Raw genomic sequence first — 16,545 nt, forward strand, 5'->3', positions numbered from 1 at the left:
AGTTCCTACACCTTCCTCCATACCACCCAGCCTATTTGATTGAAATAGTGAATTTTCCCTCCTTCTTTGCTGGTGGAATAAACTTTATGGAAAATTACTATTTGTCTTATCATCCTGTTAAGTAGGTCTGAAATTCTCTCATATTCATTTCCAAACTGTCTTCACTGAGATCAATATCTCATGCCTAACCTACTACCGTTTCCCACTGTCCTTACCTGCAAGCAACCTTCTTCCCCCAGCTCCACCCTACAACCAATGAGATTTGTGAATGATACCTGATCATTGTCAGAATGCCTGTATGACTTCCCATTGCCATCAAAATTCAAACTCTAATCAGAGTTTATAAGGCCTTTCTTGAACTGGACTCTGTTTTCCAAGCTCACTCTCACTGCTCTTAGAGTCCAGGCATAATTAAACTACTCATAGTTCCTTTTATACTGTCTCTTTGTACTTCTCTCTATTTGAAGCATTCTTATTTCTGTTCACCCTTTTGTCTTGAAAAGCTGTTCATATAGCATTTCTTTATGGAATTCATTCTTAATTCCTCAAGTGTGGAACTAAGTAGCTTTTTCAAGTGCTCATAGAAAATATTTTACTTACTCTTACAGTGGCATTGAGACCACATACAGAATTTCTGTGCGCATTAGATAAATGTGTTCATTTAGGAACACAGCACCATGTAAGGCCACAAAACTTGGATTGGAGACGATGGGGCTACATTTCATGCTTCACTTACCTCTTTTCCATGTTCTCTCATGTCAGGCACAATTTGTACAACCTTAAATAATGGTTCTGTGAGGCATTTATCAAAGGGCATTGTAGTCAGCTGTCCACTTACCTGCATCTCCTCCTGAAGTCCAGGCTCACTGAGGACAGGGATTACATTGTATTCATGGTCACACCCCCAGCCCCTAGCGTAGTGCCTTTCGGGTAGCAAGCACTCAATTCATATTTGATGGTTAAATTAGTGACTAAGTTAAGAATGAACATCTTAAAAATAATAGTTTGCAGTAGACCGTGCACTTACAGAAATTGGTAAAAAGACGATAGAAAAAAATGCTAATATCAACTACAAGTTTAGTTTAGGACAACAAACATTGAGTATCTACAGGGTGGAAACTATTATGAGGAAGCAGAAATGAGAAAGGCAGGCTTTGGCCATATAAAACTTGCAATCTAATTAAGATAAGACATGTATGAAGTGAAAAAATCTAATTAAAAAGATAAAACACATGTACAACTGATTAAAACTCAAAAGTAGAATATGCAATGTGCTATGAGATTTATAGTTAAAGTTGTAGAAAATCAGTGAGAAGGAAGGAATTTCTTCAAGTTAAGTGAAGGATTCCTCAAGTTTCATGGGGAAGGTGATAATAGACCTAGATCTTGAATTATCAGTAGGATTTCAGTAAGGTAAAGTGTTGAGAGGAGGGCGTAGTCAGGCGGGAACATTCCAGGCAAAGGAAATAACACAGGCTGATTAGAAAGCACAGGGCTTCTCTGAAGAGCATTTTAACTACGGATAAGGCTGGAAAGATAGGTGGGGTATTTGGTTATAGAAGGCCTTCAATGCTATGCTAGGGAGTTTACATTTTAGCAGTGGGGAGCTATTAAAGATTTTAAAGAAGGAAAGTAACATTCTCAGCTATAGTTTAGAAAATCATTTGAAAAGTTATTTTTAAGTGTCTCCCCTCTCTTTTGCCCATGCTCCCAAAGAAATTGAAATTTTAAAACACCAAGAACTAGAGACCAGTTAAAGAATTTCACTCTTCCTGTATTCCCAGTCTATTTCAGTGCCAGATTCTATCCAGATTCTACCTTTAGTTGACCTCCTGCCTTAAGCTTGCCGTCTCCCACTGTCTAAACAGTTTCTTAAGCCCCCGGTGTCAGCAAAGCTCAAACGGCTGTTCAGAAAAGACAACAGAGGTGCTTCTCTGAGACTGACAGCCAAAGCTCTGCAACTTTCAAGAGATTTCAGGAAATGGCCTCCCTGCTATTACTATGTGACTCAAGGCATCTGGTAACATCCTGTCACTATCTTCTTTTACCTTATTTAAGATACTAAAGGACAACCTTCTCATTAACCTTTAACCTAAAGAATAAGCAAGTATAAGTCTAAAATGAATTTCTTTTGTCATTCTCAAAATTCAAAGAAACTTTAGACTTAATATTACCAAAATGAAACGTTGAATAAGAACTTTTAGGTACTACAGATTGCCCTTACTGACTATAAATAAGCAAGCTATTCCTTGTAAGAAATCCACCGATCTTGCTGAAGGGCACTAGCCCTACGAAGGAACATATCTCTATATAACAATTACTGGATTTCCTAAAGGTCCTCCATAATGTTACCATGTAGGTAGCAGGGTACTGCAGAGAAGGCAATGGCACCCCACTCCAGTACTCTTGCCTGGAGAATCCCATGGACGGAGGAGCCTGGTGGGCTGCAGTCCATGGGATCTCGAAGAGTCGGACACAACTGAGTGACTTCACTTTCACTTTTCACTTTCATGCATTGGAGAAGGAAATGGCAACCCACTCCAGTGTTCTTGCCTGGAGAATCCCAGGGCTGGGGGAGCCTGGTGGGCTGCTATCTATGGGATTGCACAGAGTTGGACATGACTAAAGTGACTTAATAGCAGTAGCAGCAGCAGCAGCAAGGTACTGGGTAAAATGGAACAGGAAGAACTAAAAATGCAAGAACCACTGAGGGACTAATTCAAGAGTAATTGGGATCTAAAATGAAGTATGAGCTGAGGAATGGAAAAGAGGGAATGGATCAAAGATAAATCACAGAACTAGCACAGTTTTGTGCCTAATTGAATATGGAGCCAAAGGAAGTTTTGATTTTTTTAAGTAAAATATCACCTTAAAGTTTTCAGGTTTGATTTTGGGGAGATTGCTGATACCTTTAATAGATAAGGAAGAGACAATAAAGTAGGTTTGGAAGGAATATAATGATGTTGGGATATACTGTGTTTGAAGTGCTCATGGGACACCAGTATAAAAAAATGTCAGTCAAGTATTTAGAGGTTCAGACTGGAATTCAAAGGAGAGTAAAAACTATATGGGTATGTACAGAAGCCTTCCAGTTATAAACACTTAATATTCTACAATACAAAACAAAAAGATGTAGGGCTTTTCTTTGTGTGTGCTCACTCACTCAGTCGTGCCCAACTGTTTGCAACTCTGTGGACTGTAGCCTGCCAGGCTCCTCTATCCATGGAATTTCCCAGGCAAAAGTTGCCATTTCCTTCTCCAGGGGATCTTCCTAACCCTAAAATCAAACCCACATTCCCCTGCATTGCAGGCAGATTCATTACCACTGTGCCACTTATAAATGTATTATTTTAGGAGAGGAGACAAAGTCCAGCTGATAGCCTGAAAGGAGATTGTCAAAAACCATTAAAAGATATAACTTGTATTTGTGTCAAGAAATTGTAAAAATCCATTGTCTCTATTACAAAATATTAATATCTTATATATAAGAAAAATTTGCTTTAGTGCAAGTGATTGGATTCATTGTTTTTCAGTCGATCAGTCAAGTCCGACTCTTTGAGACTCCATGAACTACAGCACACCAGGCTTCCCTGTCCTTCACCAACTCCTGGAGCTTACTCACACTTATATCCATTGAGTCAGTGATGCCATCCAACCATCTCATCCTCTGTCATCCCCTTCTCCTCCTGCCTTCAATCTCTCCCAGCATCATGGTCTTTTCAAATGAGTCATATCTTCACATCAGATAGCCAAAGTATTGGAGCTTCAGTTTCAGCATCAGTCCTTCCAATGTATATATTCAGGATTAATTTCTTTTAGGATTGACTGTTTTGCTTTCCTTGCAGTCCAAGGGATACTCAAGAGTCTTCTCCAACACCACAGTTCAAAAGCATCAATCCTTCGGCACTCAGCTTTCTTTATGGTCCTACTCTCACATCCATACATGACTACTGGAAAAAACACTGCTTTAACTAGAGAGACCTTTGTCAGCAGAGTAATGTCTCTGCTTTTAAACATGCTATCTAGGTTAGCCATAGCTTTTCTTCCAAGGAGCAAACGTCTTTTAATTTCATGACTGCAGTCACCATCTGCAGTGATTTTGGAGCCCCCCAAAATAAAGTCTCTGTTTCCATTGTTTCCCCATCTATTTGCCATGAAGTCATGGGACTGGTTGTCATGATCTTCATTTTTTGAATGTTGACTTTTAAGCCAGCTTTTTCACTTACCTCTTTCACTTTCATTGAGAGGCTCTTTAGTTCTTTTTTGCTTTATGCTATAAGGGTGGTGTCATCTGCATATCTGAGGTTATTGATGCTTCTCCTGGCAATCTTGATTCCAGCTTCTGCTTCATCCAGCCTGGCATTTCGTATGATGTACTCTGCATATAAGTTAAATAAGCAGGGTGACAATATACAGCCTTGACATACTCCTTTTCCTATTTGGAACCAGTCTGTTGTTCCATGTCCAGTTCTAACTGTTGCTTCTTGACCTCCATACACATTTCTCAGGAGGCAGGTAAGCTGGTCTGGTATTCCTTCCCATCTCTTTAAGAATTTTCCAGTTTGTTGTGATCCACACAGTCAAAGGCTTTGGCATAGTCAATAAAGCAGAAGCAGATATTTTCTGGAACTCTCTTGCTTTTTCTATTATACAATGAATATTGGCAATTTGATCTCTGGTTCCTCTGCGTTTTCTAAATCCAGCTTGAACATCTGGAAGTTCAAAGTTCACGTACTGTTGAAGCCTGGCTTGGAGAATTTTGAGCGTTACTTTCCTAGCATGGGAGATGAGTGCAGTTGTGTGGTAGTATGAACATTCTTTGTCATTGCCTTTCTTTGGGATTGGAATGAAAGTTGACCTTTTCCAGTCCTGTGGCCACTGCTGCATTTTCCAAATTTGCTGGCATATTGAATTCAGCACTTTTACAGCATCATCTTTTAGGATTTGAAATAGCTCAACTGGAATTCCATCACTTCCACTAGCTTTGTTCAGTGATGCTTCCTAAGGCCCACTTGACTTCACATTCCAGGATGTCTGGCTCTAGATGAGTGATCATACCATTATGGTTATCTGGGTCATTAAAATCTTTTTTGTATAGATATTTTGTGTATTCTTGTCACCTCTTCTTAACCTCTTCTGCTTCTGTTACGTCCATACCATTTCTGTCCTTTATTGTGCCATCTTTACATGAAGTCTTCCCTTGGTATCTCTAATTTTCTTGAAGAGATCTCTAGTCTTTCCCATTCTATTGTTTTCCTCTATTTCTTTGCACTGATCCCTAAGGAAGGCTTTCTTATCTCTCCTTGCTATTCTTTAGAACTCTTCATTCAGATGGTTAAATTTTTCCTGTTCCCTTGGCTTTTGCTTCTCTTTTCTCAGCTATTTGTAAGGCCTCCCCAGACAACCATTTTGCTTTTTTGCATTTCTTTTTCTTGGGGGTGGTTTTGATCACCACCTCCTGTACAATGTTACAAACTTATGTCCATAGTTCTTCAGACACTCTGTCTATCAGATCTAATCCCTTGAATCTGTTTCTCACTTCCACTGTAAATTGTAAGGGATTTGATTTAGAGCATACCTGAATGGTCTAGTGGTTTTCCCTACTTTCTTCAATTTAAGTCTGAATTTGGCAGTAAGGAGTTCATGATCTGAGCCACAATCAGCTCCTGGTCTTGTTTTTGCTGACTGTTTATAGCTTCTCCATCTTCGGCTGCAAGGAATATAATCATTCTGATCTCAGAATTGACCGTCTGGTGATGTCCTGGTGTAGAGTCATCTCTTGTGTTGTTGGAAGAGGGTGTTTGCTATGACCAGTGCATTCTCTTGGCAAAACTGTTAACCTTTGCCCTGCTTCATTTTGCACTCCAAGACCAAACTTGCCTGTTACTCCATGTATCTCTTGACTTCATACTTTTATATTCCAGTCCCCTATGATGAAAACGACATATTTTTTTCATATTAGTTCTAGAAGATCTTGTATTTCTTCATAGAGCTCTTTGACTTCAGCTTCTTCAGCATTGGTGGTTGGGACATAGACTTGGATTACTGTGATATTGAGTGGTTTGCCTTTGAAATGAACAGAGATCATTCTGTCATTTTTAGATTGTACCCAAGTACTGCATTTCTGACTCTTCTGTTGACTATGAGGGCTACTCCATTTCTTCTAAGGGATTCTTGCCTACAGTAGTAGATACAATGTTTATCTGAATTAAATTTGCCAATTCTAGTCCACTTTAGTTCACTGATGCCTAAAATGTCAATGTTCACTCTTGCTATCTCCTGTTTGACCACTTCTAATTTACCTCGATTCGTGGACCCAACATTCTAGGTTCCTATACAGTATTGTTCTTTACAAACATTGGACTTTACTTTCACCAGAAGACACATCCACAACTGGGCGTTGTTTCTGCTTTGGCTCAGCCTCTTCATTCCTTCTGGAGCTGTTTCTCCACTCTTCTCCAGTAGCATTTTGGGCACCTACCTACCTGGGGAGTTCATCTTTCAGTAGTATATCTTTTTCCCTTTTCATACCATTCATGGTGTTCTCAAGGTAAGAATGCTGAAGTGGTTTGCCATTCTCTTCTCCAATGGACCACATTTTGTCAGAACTCTCCACCATGAGTCGTCCATCTTGGGTGGCCCTACACAGCATGGCTCATAGTTTCTTTGAGTTAAACAAGGCTGTGATCCATATGATCAACAAGGGAAACAAAAATCAAAGGAAAAAGGAAAAGGAAGAGAGGGAAAATATCATTTGGATGTGTGAGACAAAAAAAAATCTGATATTGAGCTGTAAACAAAGCCAACAATGGAGCAGAAGTTGCCTTGACTTCTGTTGTGCTGACATATCTTGTGACTTTGGGAAGTATTTATTTTTCTTGTCATTTCTATTCAAACTGTGTACTTTAAAACATTAAAATTATTTTCCTTTCCTTTATTCCTCTGGGATTTTGTTAGAATCACATATGACAGTAAAACAGAAGAGACAAAGAAGAATTTATCATTGTACATGAAAATATTAACATATCTTTTTTTTTCATATACCCCTTGAGTGGCCCATATACCATTAAAAATTACCAAACCCATTGAGAGAAAAGGGACTAAGAATGGAGGCCAAGAGTAGAAATGAAATTTTCACTGTACTGTCTTCATATTCATTCATCTGCTTTGGTTCCTTAACTGTGGAAATGACAGAGGACATTGTCTCTCATCTGACTACTCTCTGGATTCTACATAAAAATTATCACAAAGTTTATTATTTATATATAAACGTCATCATAATTACTTTTTTGTATAAATGTTTTTTATAGTGATAACTTTTAAAGACATTTTTAAAAACCACCTTTCCTCTTTCAACTTACGCAAAATTTGAAAGAATACCCTATTAATAAAGGATAAAAGAAAATAGCATTTAACTCTTACCAGAACCAATTTCCTTCCTGTTTGCCCAAAAGTCCTTTCTACCTCCTCCATTGGCAATAAGGCAGCTTAACCAGTACCTAGCATAATACCTGACACACAGTAGGTATTCAGAAAATATTTGTTGAATAAATGGATCTGTTATTCGGCAGATATTAGAGAAAATGCTATGAACTAGACACTGTTCTGGGACAAAGTCCTTACTTTTATGGAGCATACGGTATATTGGGAGAGATGGATGAGTAGGTAACATATATGAAATAATTAGAAATTTGAACACTTACTGAATATTTAATTATATTAGGTATTATTGTTAATATATTGAATGTTTTAGTCATCCTATGGTTATATTTTTTAAGTCATTTTATTTCAGAGATACATATTTATGTGCTAAATGATATATGGGATTTATATCAAGATGATAATTGTAGTTGAGAGGCTTGAGTAGGAGGAATAAATGAAATAAATTGTCTATGAGTTATGATTGTTCAAGCTGGGTGTTGGATACCTACAGGCTGATTATACTCGTGTATGTCTATTTTCATATTTTTAGATATTTTTCTTAATGAAAAGGTAAAGAGAAAGAGAATAGGAAGAGATGAAATGGAGACAGAAAACATTGGCAACAGAAAAGTTAAATGAGAAAACACTTGAGTTAGTGCACTACAATTATCTATATGTCTTCTTACATAAAATGAAGCAATTAAAAATGTTTTTTAATATGAAATTTTTATACTATCACATTTCTTAATCCCCAAGGATTAGTTCCAAGAATAGAAGACTAATGTATACCATAGCATGGATCCTGAATATCCCAAACACCATTAGGATAGTTATCTCTAAAAAAAATGGACCAGAAAGCTTAGACCATATAATATCTGTTTTTGTAAATTCTCATTTTTTTTCTTAAAGCATAATTAACCATATTTCAGTATATAACATGCTAGACTAAGACCCTGGAAGTACCTGTCCTGCTCCTTATTTGTCACAGGTACCTTTGATAAGGGTGTAAGATGATTACTGACCTTGTGTTCACCTTCTTGGTTTTGCCCTCCGGCTGATTTTTGTTTCTGTGAGTGAAATAAGAAAGTAAAGTAGCCACTGCCTAATTGTTATTAGATGTTAATACTGTGAAAACTGGTTTCACACCTTATATAGCCCTCTTTTTTGTTTCAGTATTAATAAGGTATAATTGACACAGAAGAATTGTATATATTAAATGTGTACAACTTGATGTTTTGATATATATACATTATTAAGTGATCACCAAAATCAAGCTAATTAACATATCTATCACTTCACATAGTTACCATTTTTTTCTTAGCAAATTTCAAGTATACCATGCAGTACTGTTATACTTGCTGTATATAGTAACTGTAGTCACTATGATGTACATTAGATCTCCAGAATTTATTCATCTTGCACAGCTTAAACTTTGTACCCTTTGACCAACATCTGCCCATCTCCTCCCGCTGATCCCCTCACTCCTGGCAACCACCGTTCTACCTCTGCTTCTGTGAGCTTGCCTCTTTTTAATTCCACATGTAAGTGAAATCATACAGTATTTCTACCTTTCCTACTAATGCTTGTCACAACTCTTATGTTTCTAATTGGGATCACTGAGTTGTACAATTAAAATGATCAGGACATTAATTAGTGACCCCAGAAATCTCAAGGGTCAGGACAAGACCTTGAGTTATATTTGACCCAAGGCAACCCTATTCTCTAGATGGAGAAATCACCTATATTTTGTTCATATTAGATTTCTCAGTTTGACTTTCACCAGGAAGTTGGTCAATTCATGACCATTATCAAGTCCCCGCTATGAACTTAAAGCTCACAAGGCCAGACTTTCACATCAAGGAACTTAATTATCTGCAATGCGCTCCTTGCAGAATCTCGTAGAAGCCTGGTTTTCTTAAATTCCTGCTGCTACTATACGTTCTACTACAGAGTTTCCTAGGATACTCAGTGAGAAACAACATAGTCCTGCTCTAGTCCTGTCACACCTTTTACCTGTTCTCAGCTGTGATTTCTTGGCCTTGGTTAACCTGCACTACTCTGTGGCAGATCAAAAATCCCTCTTCTCCACTCACTGTCCTCCTACAGTAGAACTTGATTTCCTTGGACAAACACGCCAGCCTCTTATTGCAAGCTAAGATGCAAGATAGAGAGAGAAAACAAGATGAGTGGCACACACAAGAGCCTGCCATTTTCAGACTGGGCTGATTTGAAGTGTGCCTACCCTAGAAATGAATACCGCTGCCAGATCCCACTAACCAGAAGAATGATAAAAATGCAAGAGCTTTGCCTCTCCACACGGGAGTACATCCCACAAGAAATGCAGCTGCCACTGCCCTCGTAATTCCCAAAATTCTATCCCAGAAAATACTACATTCTGCCATCTCCACGTATGATGTTGTCTTCTTCTTATTGTTGTTCAGTCACTAAGTTATGTCCGACTCTTTGTGACTTCATGGACTGCAGCATGCCAGGCTTCCCTGTCCTTCACTATCTCCTGGAGTTTGCTCAGACTCATGTCCCTTGAGTCAGTGATGCCATCCAACTGTCTCATCCTCTGTCACCCTGTTCTGCCCTCAGTCTTTCCCAGCCTCAGGGTCTTTTCCAAGATCTACACTGATTGTGCAAGTTTGAGGAGCCCCATTGTCTCCACACAAGACTTGGTCTTGCAAATTCCAGCCCCACAACATGGCAGCCTCTTTTAGTACAAAGTGACTTGCTCTCCACACTGGACTATACGTACAAGAATTACAGTTTGAGGTCCCAAACAAACATGAACAGCAAATGAATCTCGTTATCTAATAAAGCTGCCATCAATCTGGTTACACAATAAAATCACATTGGATTCTAGGTGAATAAAACAAAAATGATACTGGAGCTTCATCCCGAGAAACTCTACTTCTTACTGATCTAGAGTGGGCCTGGGTATCACTGTTTACTAAAAGCACCTAGATGATTCTGATGGCTTCATAGCACTGGTCCAATATGATATATTGCCACTTCTACCAAGGATATTGTTCAGTAAGTCTAGGTTTGTGATTTCTGCTTGAAGTCAGGCCTCTCCCAGAGTTTCAGTTGCAGTCTACACCAGGGCCTTCACACCGAAGCCGGTGCCAGACAGAGAGCAGAAGATAGATGAAACCTGAACTCTGTATGCCTGGTTCTCCTCTGTTCCACCATGTGTCTTCTCCATAAGTGACATGGCTGTTTTCACACAGTGAATTAATTCATAGCCCTTTCTGTCCTCCCTAACCTGTCCAGCCATAGCCTCAAAGATTGGTATAACGCCTGTGGCCATCACACCTGGGTTCTCATTCCCTCCAGGTATCACTAATGAAAGAGGAGTGGGGAGAAGACAACAGCTCCCCCTCCAAACCTCTGTTAAATACAGAAGTACCTTGAACTTCTGCTTGTATAATAGCAATACTGCTGAATATTGTTACTGTCTCCTCCACTGTAAGTGCTGCAAAAACTGCAACAGTGCCTGGTACTTTGTGGGTGTTCAGTGAAATGTTTGATTGATACATACATGAAGGAACGAATGAATAGATAGAGAAGAGCTGTTTCTATCACAGAAGTGGAAAGATGCTGCCATGGCTTCACTGTTAGGGCCCAGTATGTTACATGGATCATTGGAACAATAAGCAGAGGACTGGGGGAGCAGAACTCATAATCTTAACCTGAAAAGTCAACACTTGCTCTTTTTCTTAAGCACAGGCTTGCCTCTTTTCAAGGCACCTAAACGTGTGCCATCTCCTTGTTGCTCCATTTCTGCTTTTCTTCTTAGACCTCCCACATTGCAGCAGTCTGCTTGTTATAAAATGCTCAGTTCTGCTTGCTTCGCCTTTACCAGTTTCCAGCTCAATAGTAACCTACTTGTTATGTCCCTCCTCTTAAAATAACAGTGGGGGCTTTCCAGCTCTACAGCAGAGTTTCAGAGAGATTAGTTAAATGTACAGTAAGTCCTGTCTTACTCATTTTCTGACTTCTACAGTGTTTTGAAAGTACTGAACGCTAAGACTGCTTATCCACAAGACCTTTTGAGTAATGGTATGTTTATTTTAGAATTTCGACCTAAATGGTAATTGTATCACTGTATGTGGGAGAATGAAGCCAAGGTGTTTCAGTAATCATATAGTACCAGGGGCTTGCTGCCTGCAACGACTCAGGGCAGATGAGTCTGGTGCCTCTGTTCTGAAGGACTGGGGTTCAAGGATAAATAAGCAGGAAGAACAGAATGAAGATCAGCTCTCTTTGCACTCTAGCTCACATGATACCTTTTGGATCAAGGGGTACTGTTTCTCTTCAACTACTTAAATACTTAACTACTATTAAGGAGACTCTCAGTGGCTCTGGAAGAGTTTAGGGTTTGAAAGGTACATGGCCTTTGAATCTCTTAAGGCTCTACAGAAATGGAAAAGATAAGTGGGGTCAGCAATACTGAGGTCCATTTCTGTGAGTTGTTCTGAAAACTGCTAAGATCCAAATCCAGCAACATCTGTTTTACCTACTTACCAATACCTTTATCCTTTGGGCTTAAGATAGTATTTTTGAAAATATTGTCCACAGACCTTCTTTAGAATCATCTAATGGTATTTGTTTAAAAACAACAACAACAACAACAAAAACACATTTCTGAGCCCTGGATCTATTGCTTATTAGCAGAATCTGTGAGTGAGGCCTTGAAGTTACCCTGACCAAACCACTCAGCTGATTCTCTTGAACCATAAAGTCAAGACTGCTGGCTTGAGATTCCACCAATATTAAGCTTCAGATAAGCTTCAAATACTCCCAAGAGACAACAGCATTGTGAGCAAGTATTAGTCATTTTTCTTGAAGGATCTGAGATCAGCTTATAATAAAGTAATTGAGAAGAACGTGAGGACACAAACACCCAAGGAGGAGGAACAGGACACCACATACAGATAGAGAGAGAATGCCAGAGAGCCCAAGAAAACCTTCTCTACTTCACTCTTTTTCCCTCAGTTATTTGTCCTGTATCATAGTTTAGTTCAGATCAATAGGAGTATATTGAGTCCCTGCCATGTCCAGGGCATTAGAGATAAAAATATACGGGGACTAGAGTAGTCGCCAGTCCAGGTTCGATGCACAATACTGGATGCTTGGGGCTGGTGCACTGGGACGACCCAGAGGGATGGTACGGGGAGGGAGGAGGGAAGAGGGTTCGGGATGGGGAACACTTGTATACCTGTGGCAGATTCATGTTGATATTTGGCAAAACCAATACAATATTGTAAAGTTTAAAAATAAAATAAAATTAAAAAAAATATATACGGGAACTTCCCGGGCAGTCCAATGGTTAAGACTCTGCGCTTCCATGGCAGGGGGCACAGGTTCGATCCCTAGTCAGGGAACTAAGATTCTACATGCCATACAGTGTGGCCAAAACAAATAAACATAAACAACACTGTCACTGTCCTAGAGGAGTTTACAGTTTGCTAGAGAAGCAGACTCTTAAATAGGCAATTTACATTGCTGTAAGCCAAAGATAAAGTCTGGCACAAAAAGCCTGGGGGCTGAGAAGAGGGCCTCCTAATGCAAACTTGGCTCCTAGACAAGGAATTGCCTGAGTAGGGAAATAAGTAGAAATTAGGCAGGTGGGAGGGGGTTTGTTTTCAGGAGAAACTAAAACCCAGGAGTTGGTGGGAGTTGGAGCCTGTTTCCAACCAACAGTGTACAACAAAAAAGACTCTTGAGTCCTAAGGTGATCCCTATCAGGGGACTGATTACAGTCCACAACTCAAGTACAAGGAGTAGAGAAAGATAATCCACGATCCTGGATACATAGACATGGGCAAGCCAGGGAGTGTGTATGTCTTGATAATTTTTCAAAGCCCTGCTTTGTTAGGCATCTAGAAGACTTCTTAGAGCAGTCCTTCCTATTTATTCCAAGTTTATAGTCTCGAACTGTTCATTGCAGTTGCTCCAAAAACATGTTAGAACCAGTTTATGGGCCCTCCCTTCCCTGGTAGCTCAGCAGTAAAGAATCCACCTGCCAGTGAAGGAGACATGGGTTCTATCCCTCATCCAGAAGATCCCCTGGAGAAAGGAATTGCAATGCACTCTAGTATTCTTGCCTGGGAAATCCCATGGACAGAGGAGCCTGGAGGGCTGTAGTCCATAGGGTCACAGAAGAGTCGGACATGACTTAGCAACCAAACAACATTGGCCCTCTCTGGGATATTGTACACATAATTGCAATAACTAATATGTTGAAAGTACTATAAAAATTGTTCAAAATATAGATGAGAATGTTTTGGCAATCACTGGAAAGATATAGGAAAAATAGGAATGTTAATGATTTCTGGGGGTGGGGGACTAAGAAGAAATGTAAGAGGAGTTTAGGTCTCACTGCTTATTACCCTTTTATATTGTTAGAACTGTTTACCATGTATATTTACTGCCTATTCAAAAAAGTTTAAAAGAGAACTAAAGAGACACATTTATACCATAGCATGAATACGTTTGAAAGAGGGATTTAATTTATATTAAAAACTAAATTAATGATTCGTTGATAAAACAGTGACAGCAGTGATATCACCATTGTTTTGTCTGCTGCTGCTGCTGCTGCTAAGTCGCTTCAGTCGTGTCCGACTCTGTACAACCCCATAGACGGCAGCCCACCAGGCTCCCCCATCCCTGGGGTTCTCCAGGCAAGAACACTGGAGTGGGTTGCCATTTCCTTCTCCAATGCATGAAAGTGAAAAGTGAAAGTGAAGTTGCTCAGTCGTGTCCAACTCTTTGCGACCCCATGGACTGCAGCCCACCAGGCTCCTCTGTCCATGGGATTTTCCAAGCAAGAGTACTGGAGTGGGGCAGCTTGAGAAAAAAATGGGATTAGACAGATATCAATTTTGTGTATCCTTTATAAATTTGTCCTTTTTTTTTTTTTTTCAGTTTGCAGCTCATCTTGTGAAGATGAAATATCCAAGAATCTGTATTCTAGATGGTGGCATTAATAAAATCAAGCCCACAGGCCTCCTCACCGTTCCTTCTCCTCAAATATGAAGAACAAGAGCATCGCTGTTAAAAGGACAGAGTAGCCGCACCCCCCACAGCACACTGTCCACACCCTTGCCACTCTGACAGAGCCAGACTTCCAGATTGTTATGTCTTCATAAAGTTTTGTCATGAGACATTTATTTTTTAAAATGCATGACCCAAATGTTCAGCTATCCAGGAATCAAACTTGACTGTACATGTATTGCTGAAAGAATTTTCTTAATGGTGAAATCCGACCATGTATTTTTACCACATCAACACAAAGCCAGAAGAATTCAATTGACGAGGCAGGTTTAGCATTATCAAGAAATCTTGCTGCACTGAAAAGGCTGTCTTCCCACAACACTGAACAGATAGTCCTAACAGCGGTATTCTTTAGGAATATAGACTGAATGTGGGCTGAAATCATTCTCCCATGATAAAGAAAAGTGAAAAGCTATTCACCATACATTCTTTATAAGTACATGTTACATTTGGTATCTCATTTTTGGCCCAGACATGTGTGTGTGTGTGTTTAGAGGGAGCATTATTTAGCCCATTGGAGAAAGTAATAACAGTTCTAAAAAAATGACAGTCAGAAACTATTCATATTATATAGAATATTGTTCAGCTTCTGTAGCTGAGACACTAAAAATAAGAGTGACTTAGACAAAATAGAACTTTATTTTTCTCTCATGTAACACCCTACAGAGTCAATGTAGGGCTAGTGTATTGAATTCATGGTTATTAAGAACTCAGGTGTCTTTTTTCATTGATCTACCACCCTCAACACTGGGTTTCTATCTCATAGATCAAGATGGCTATTCAACTCCCACTATCACATCTGCAGTTTGGAAGGAAGGGAATCTCAGAGGAGGGAGGAGGAAAAAGAAGAGAAGGTAAAAATAGAGAGGAAAAAGAGAAGGGAGGGCATGTTCCTTCTCTTTAAGGGCACAAACCAGAAGTTGCACATGTTCCTTCTGCATACATACTATTAGCCAGAACTTAGGCATGTGGCCACAATTAGCTATCAAGAAAACATGAAATATAGTTTTGACTGGGCAGTCATTTACCCAGTTAAAGTTTTTATTACTGTTTAGGAAGAGGAGAACACATTGAAGGACAGCTGGCAGCCTCTGCCACATAATCCTAAAAATCAGACATTTCATTGAATCTAAGATATATCACAATTTTATGCACCATGAAGAAAGGAAAATGCAGCCAAATAAACTGTGACACCCTATCAATTATAAGATTCATTTCCATTTCAGAAATGTGAAAAAATATGCATATTAGAATTATTAAAATACAGTATGTCTTTTTGACTTTTCAATTTTGTTTTAACTACAACATGTTCTTTTTTATCTTTAACTTGTATTTCTCTTTTCAGTATTAGGACTACATAAGTAGAATATTTCAATAAGAACCTCAGTCCAACTCTCCAGACTATGGTTTTATGACTGCAGTTTGTTTTGGGGTTTTTTGTCATCTATATTTTTTATTCAGATATAATTTATATACCTTAAAATTCACCCTTTTAGAATGTATAATTCATGTTTTTTAGTAGATTCACAAACCTGTGCAATAATCACTGTTAATTTCAGAACATTTTCAAAACCCAAAGAAGAAATCCTCTACCTATAAGCAGGCATTCCCCATTGACCCCCTTCCAAGATCTTTAATTTGATTTTTATGTATGGAGTGAGATAAGTAGCCAACTTCATTCTTGCACGTAGATGTCAAGTTCTCCCAGCAGCTGTGTTGGGTTTTTTGCTCAATTAAATTATATTCAGTCATTCACCAAATAAAATACTACTCCTTGCAAGACACTGACATAATCAATGGTTGTATCATTCTGTGATCTCCAGAGAATATACAAAGAAAAATGTGAGAATTAATGAGAAAAGAAAATTTTACCATGATTCCTCTAACATCATTTACCATCATCTACCCTGGTTAAGAAAATAAGTCGTCCTATCCATTCCTTCAGCCTTTGATGACTTACTTGACTGCATAATCAGTGTAGCACTGATGATTGTTTGGGAGAAATGCTTCGGAGTCTTAACTTTGCCTTCCTGAAAAAGCAGAGAAAGATGGAGGAGC

General features: G+C 39.0%; 1 protein-coding gene across 2 annotated transcripts in view; it reads left to right on the forward strand.

The window, feature by feature from the left end:
• The window catches only part of TBCK (TBC1 domain containing kinase), a 209,094-nt gene extending 192,819 nt beyond the window's left edge, over positions 1-16,275 (forward strand). For both annotated transcript variants that reach the window (XM_027543890.1, XM_027543891.1), the window contains exon 26: positions 14,359-16,275. In XM_027543890.1, the coding sequence (XP_027399691.1) occupies positions 14,359-14,469 (111 nt within the window). In that variant the 3' untranslated portion in view covers positions 14,470-16,275. The remainder of the gene's footprint in view (positions 1-14,358) is intronic.
• The last annotated feature ends 270 nt before the right edge of the window (positions 16,276-16,545 follow it).

Source organism: Bos indicus x Bos taurus, chromosome 6, assembly GCF_003369695.1.
Source record: "Bos indicus x Bos taurus breed Angus x Brahman F1 hybrid chromosome 6, Bos_hybrid_MaternalHap_v2.0, whole genome shotgun sequence".
NCBI lineage: Eukaryota > Metazoa > Chordata > Mammalia > Artiodactyla > Bovidae > Bos > Bos indicus x Bos taurus.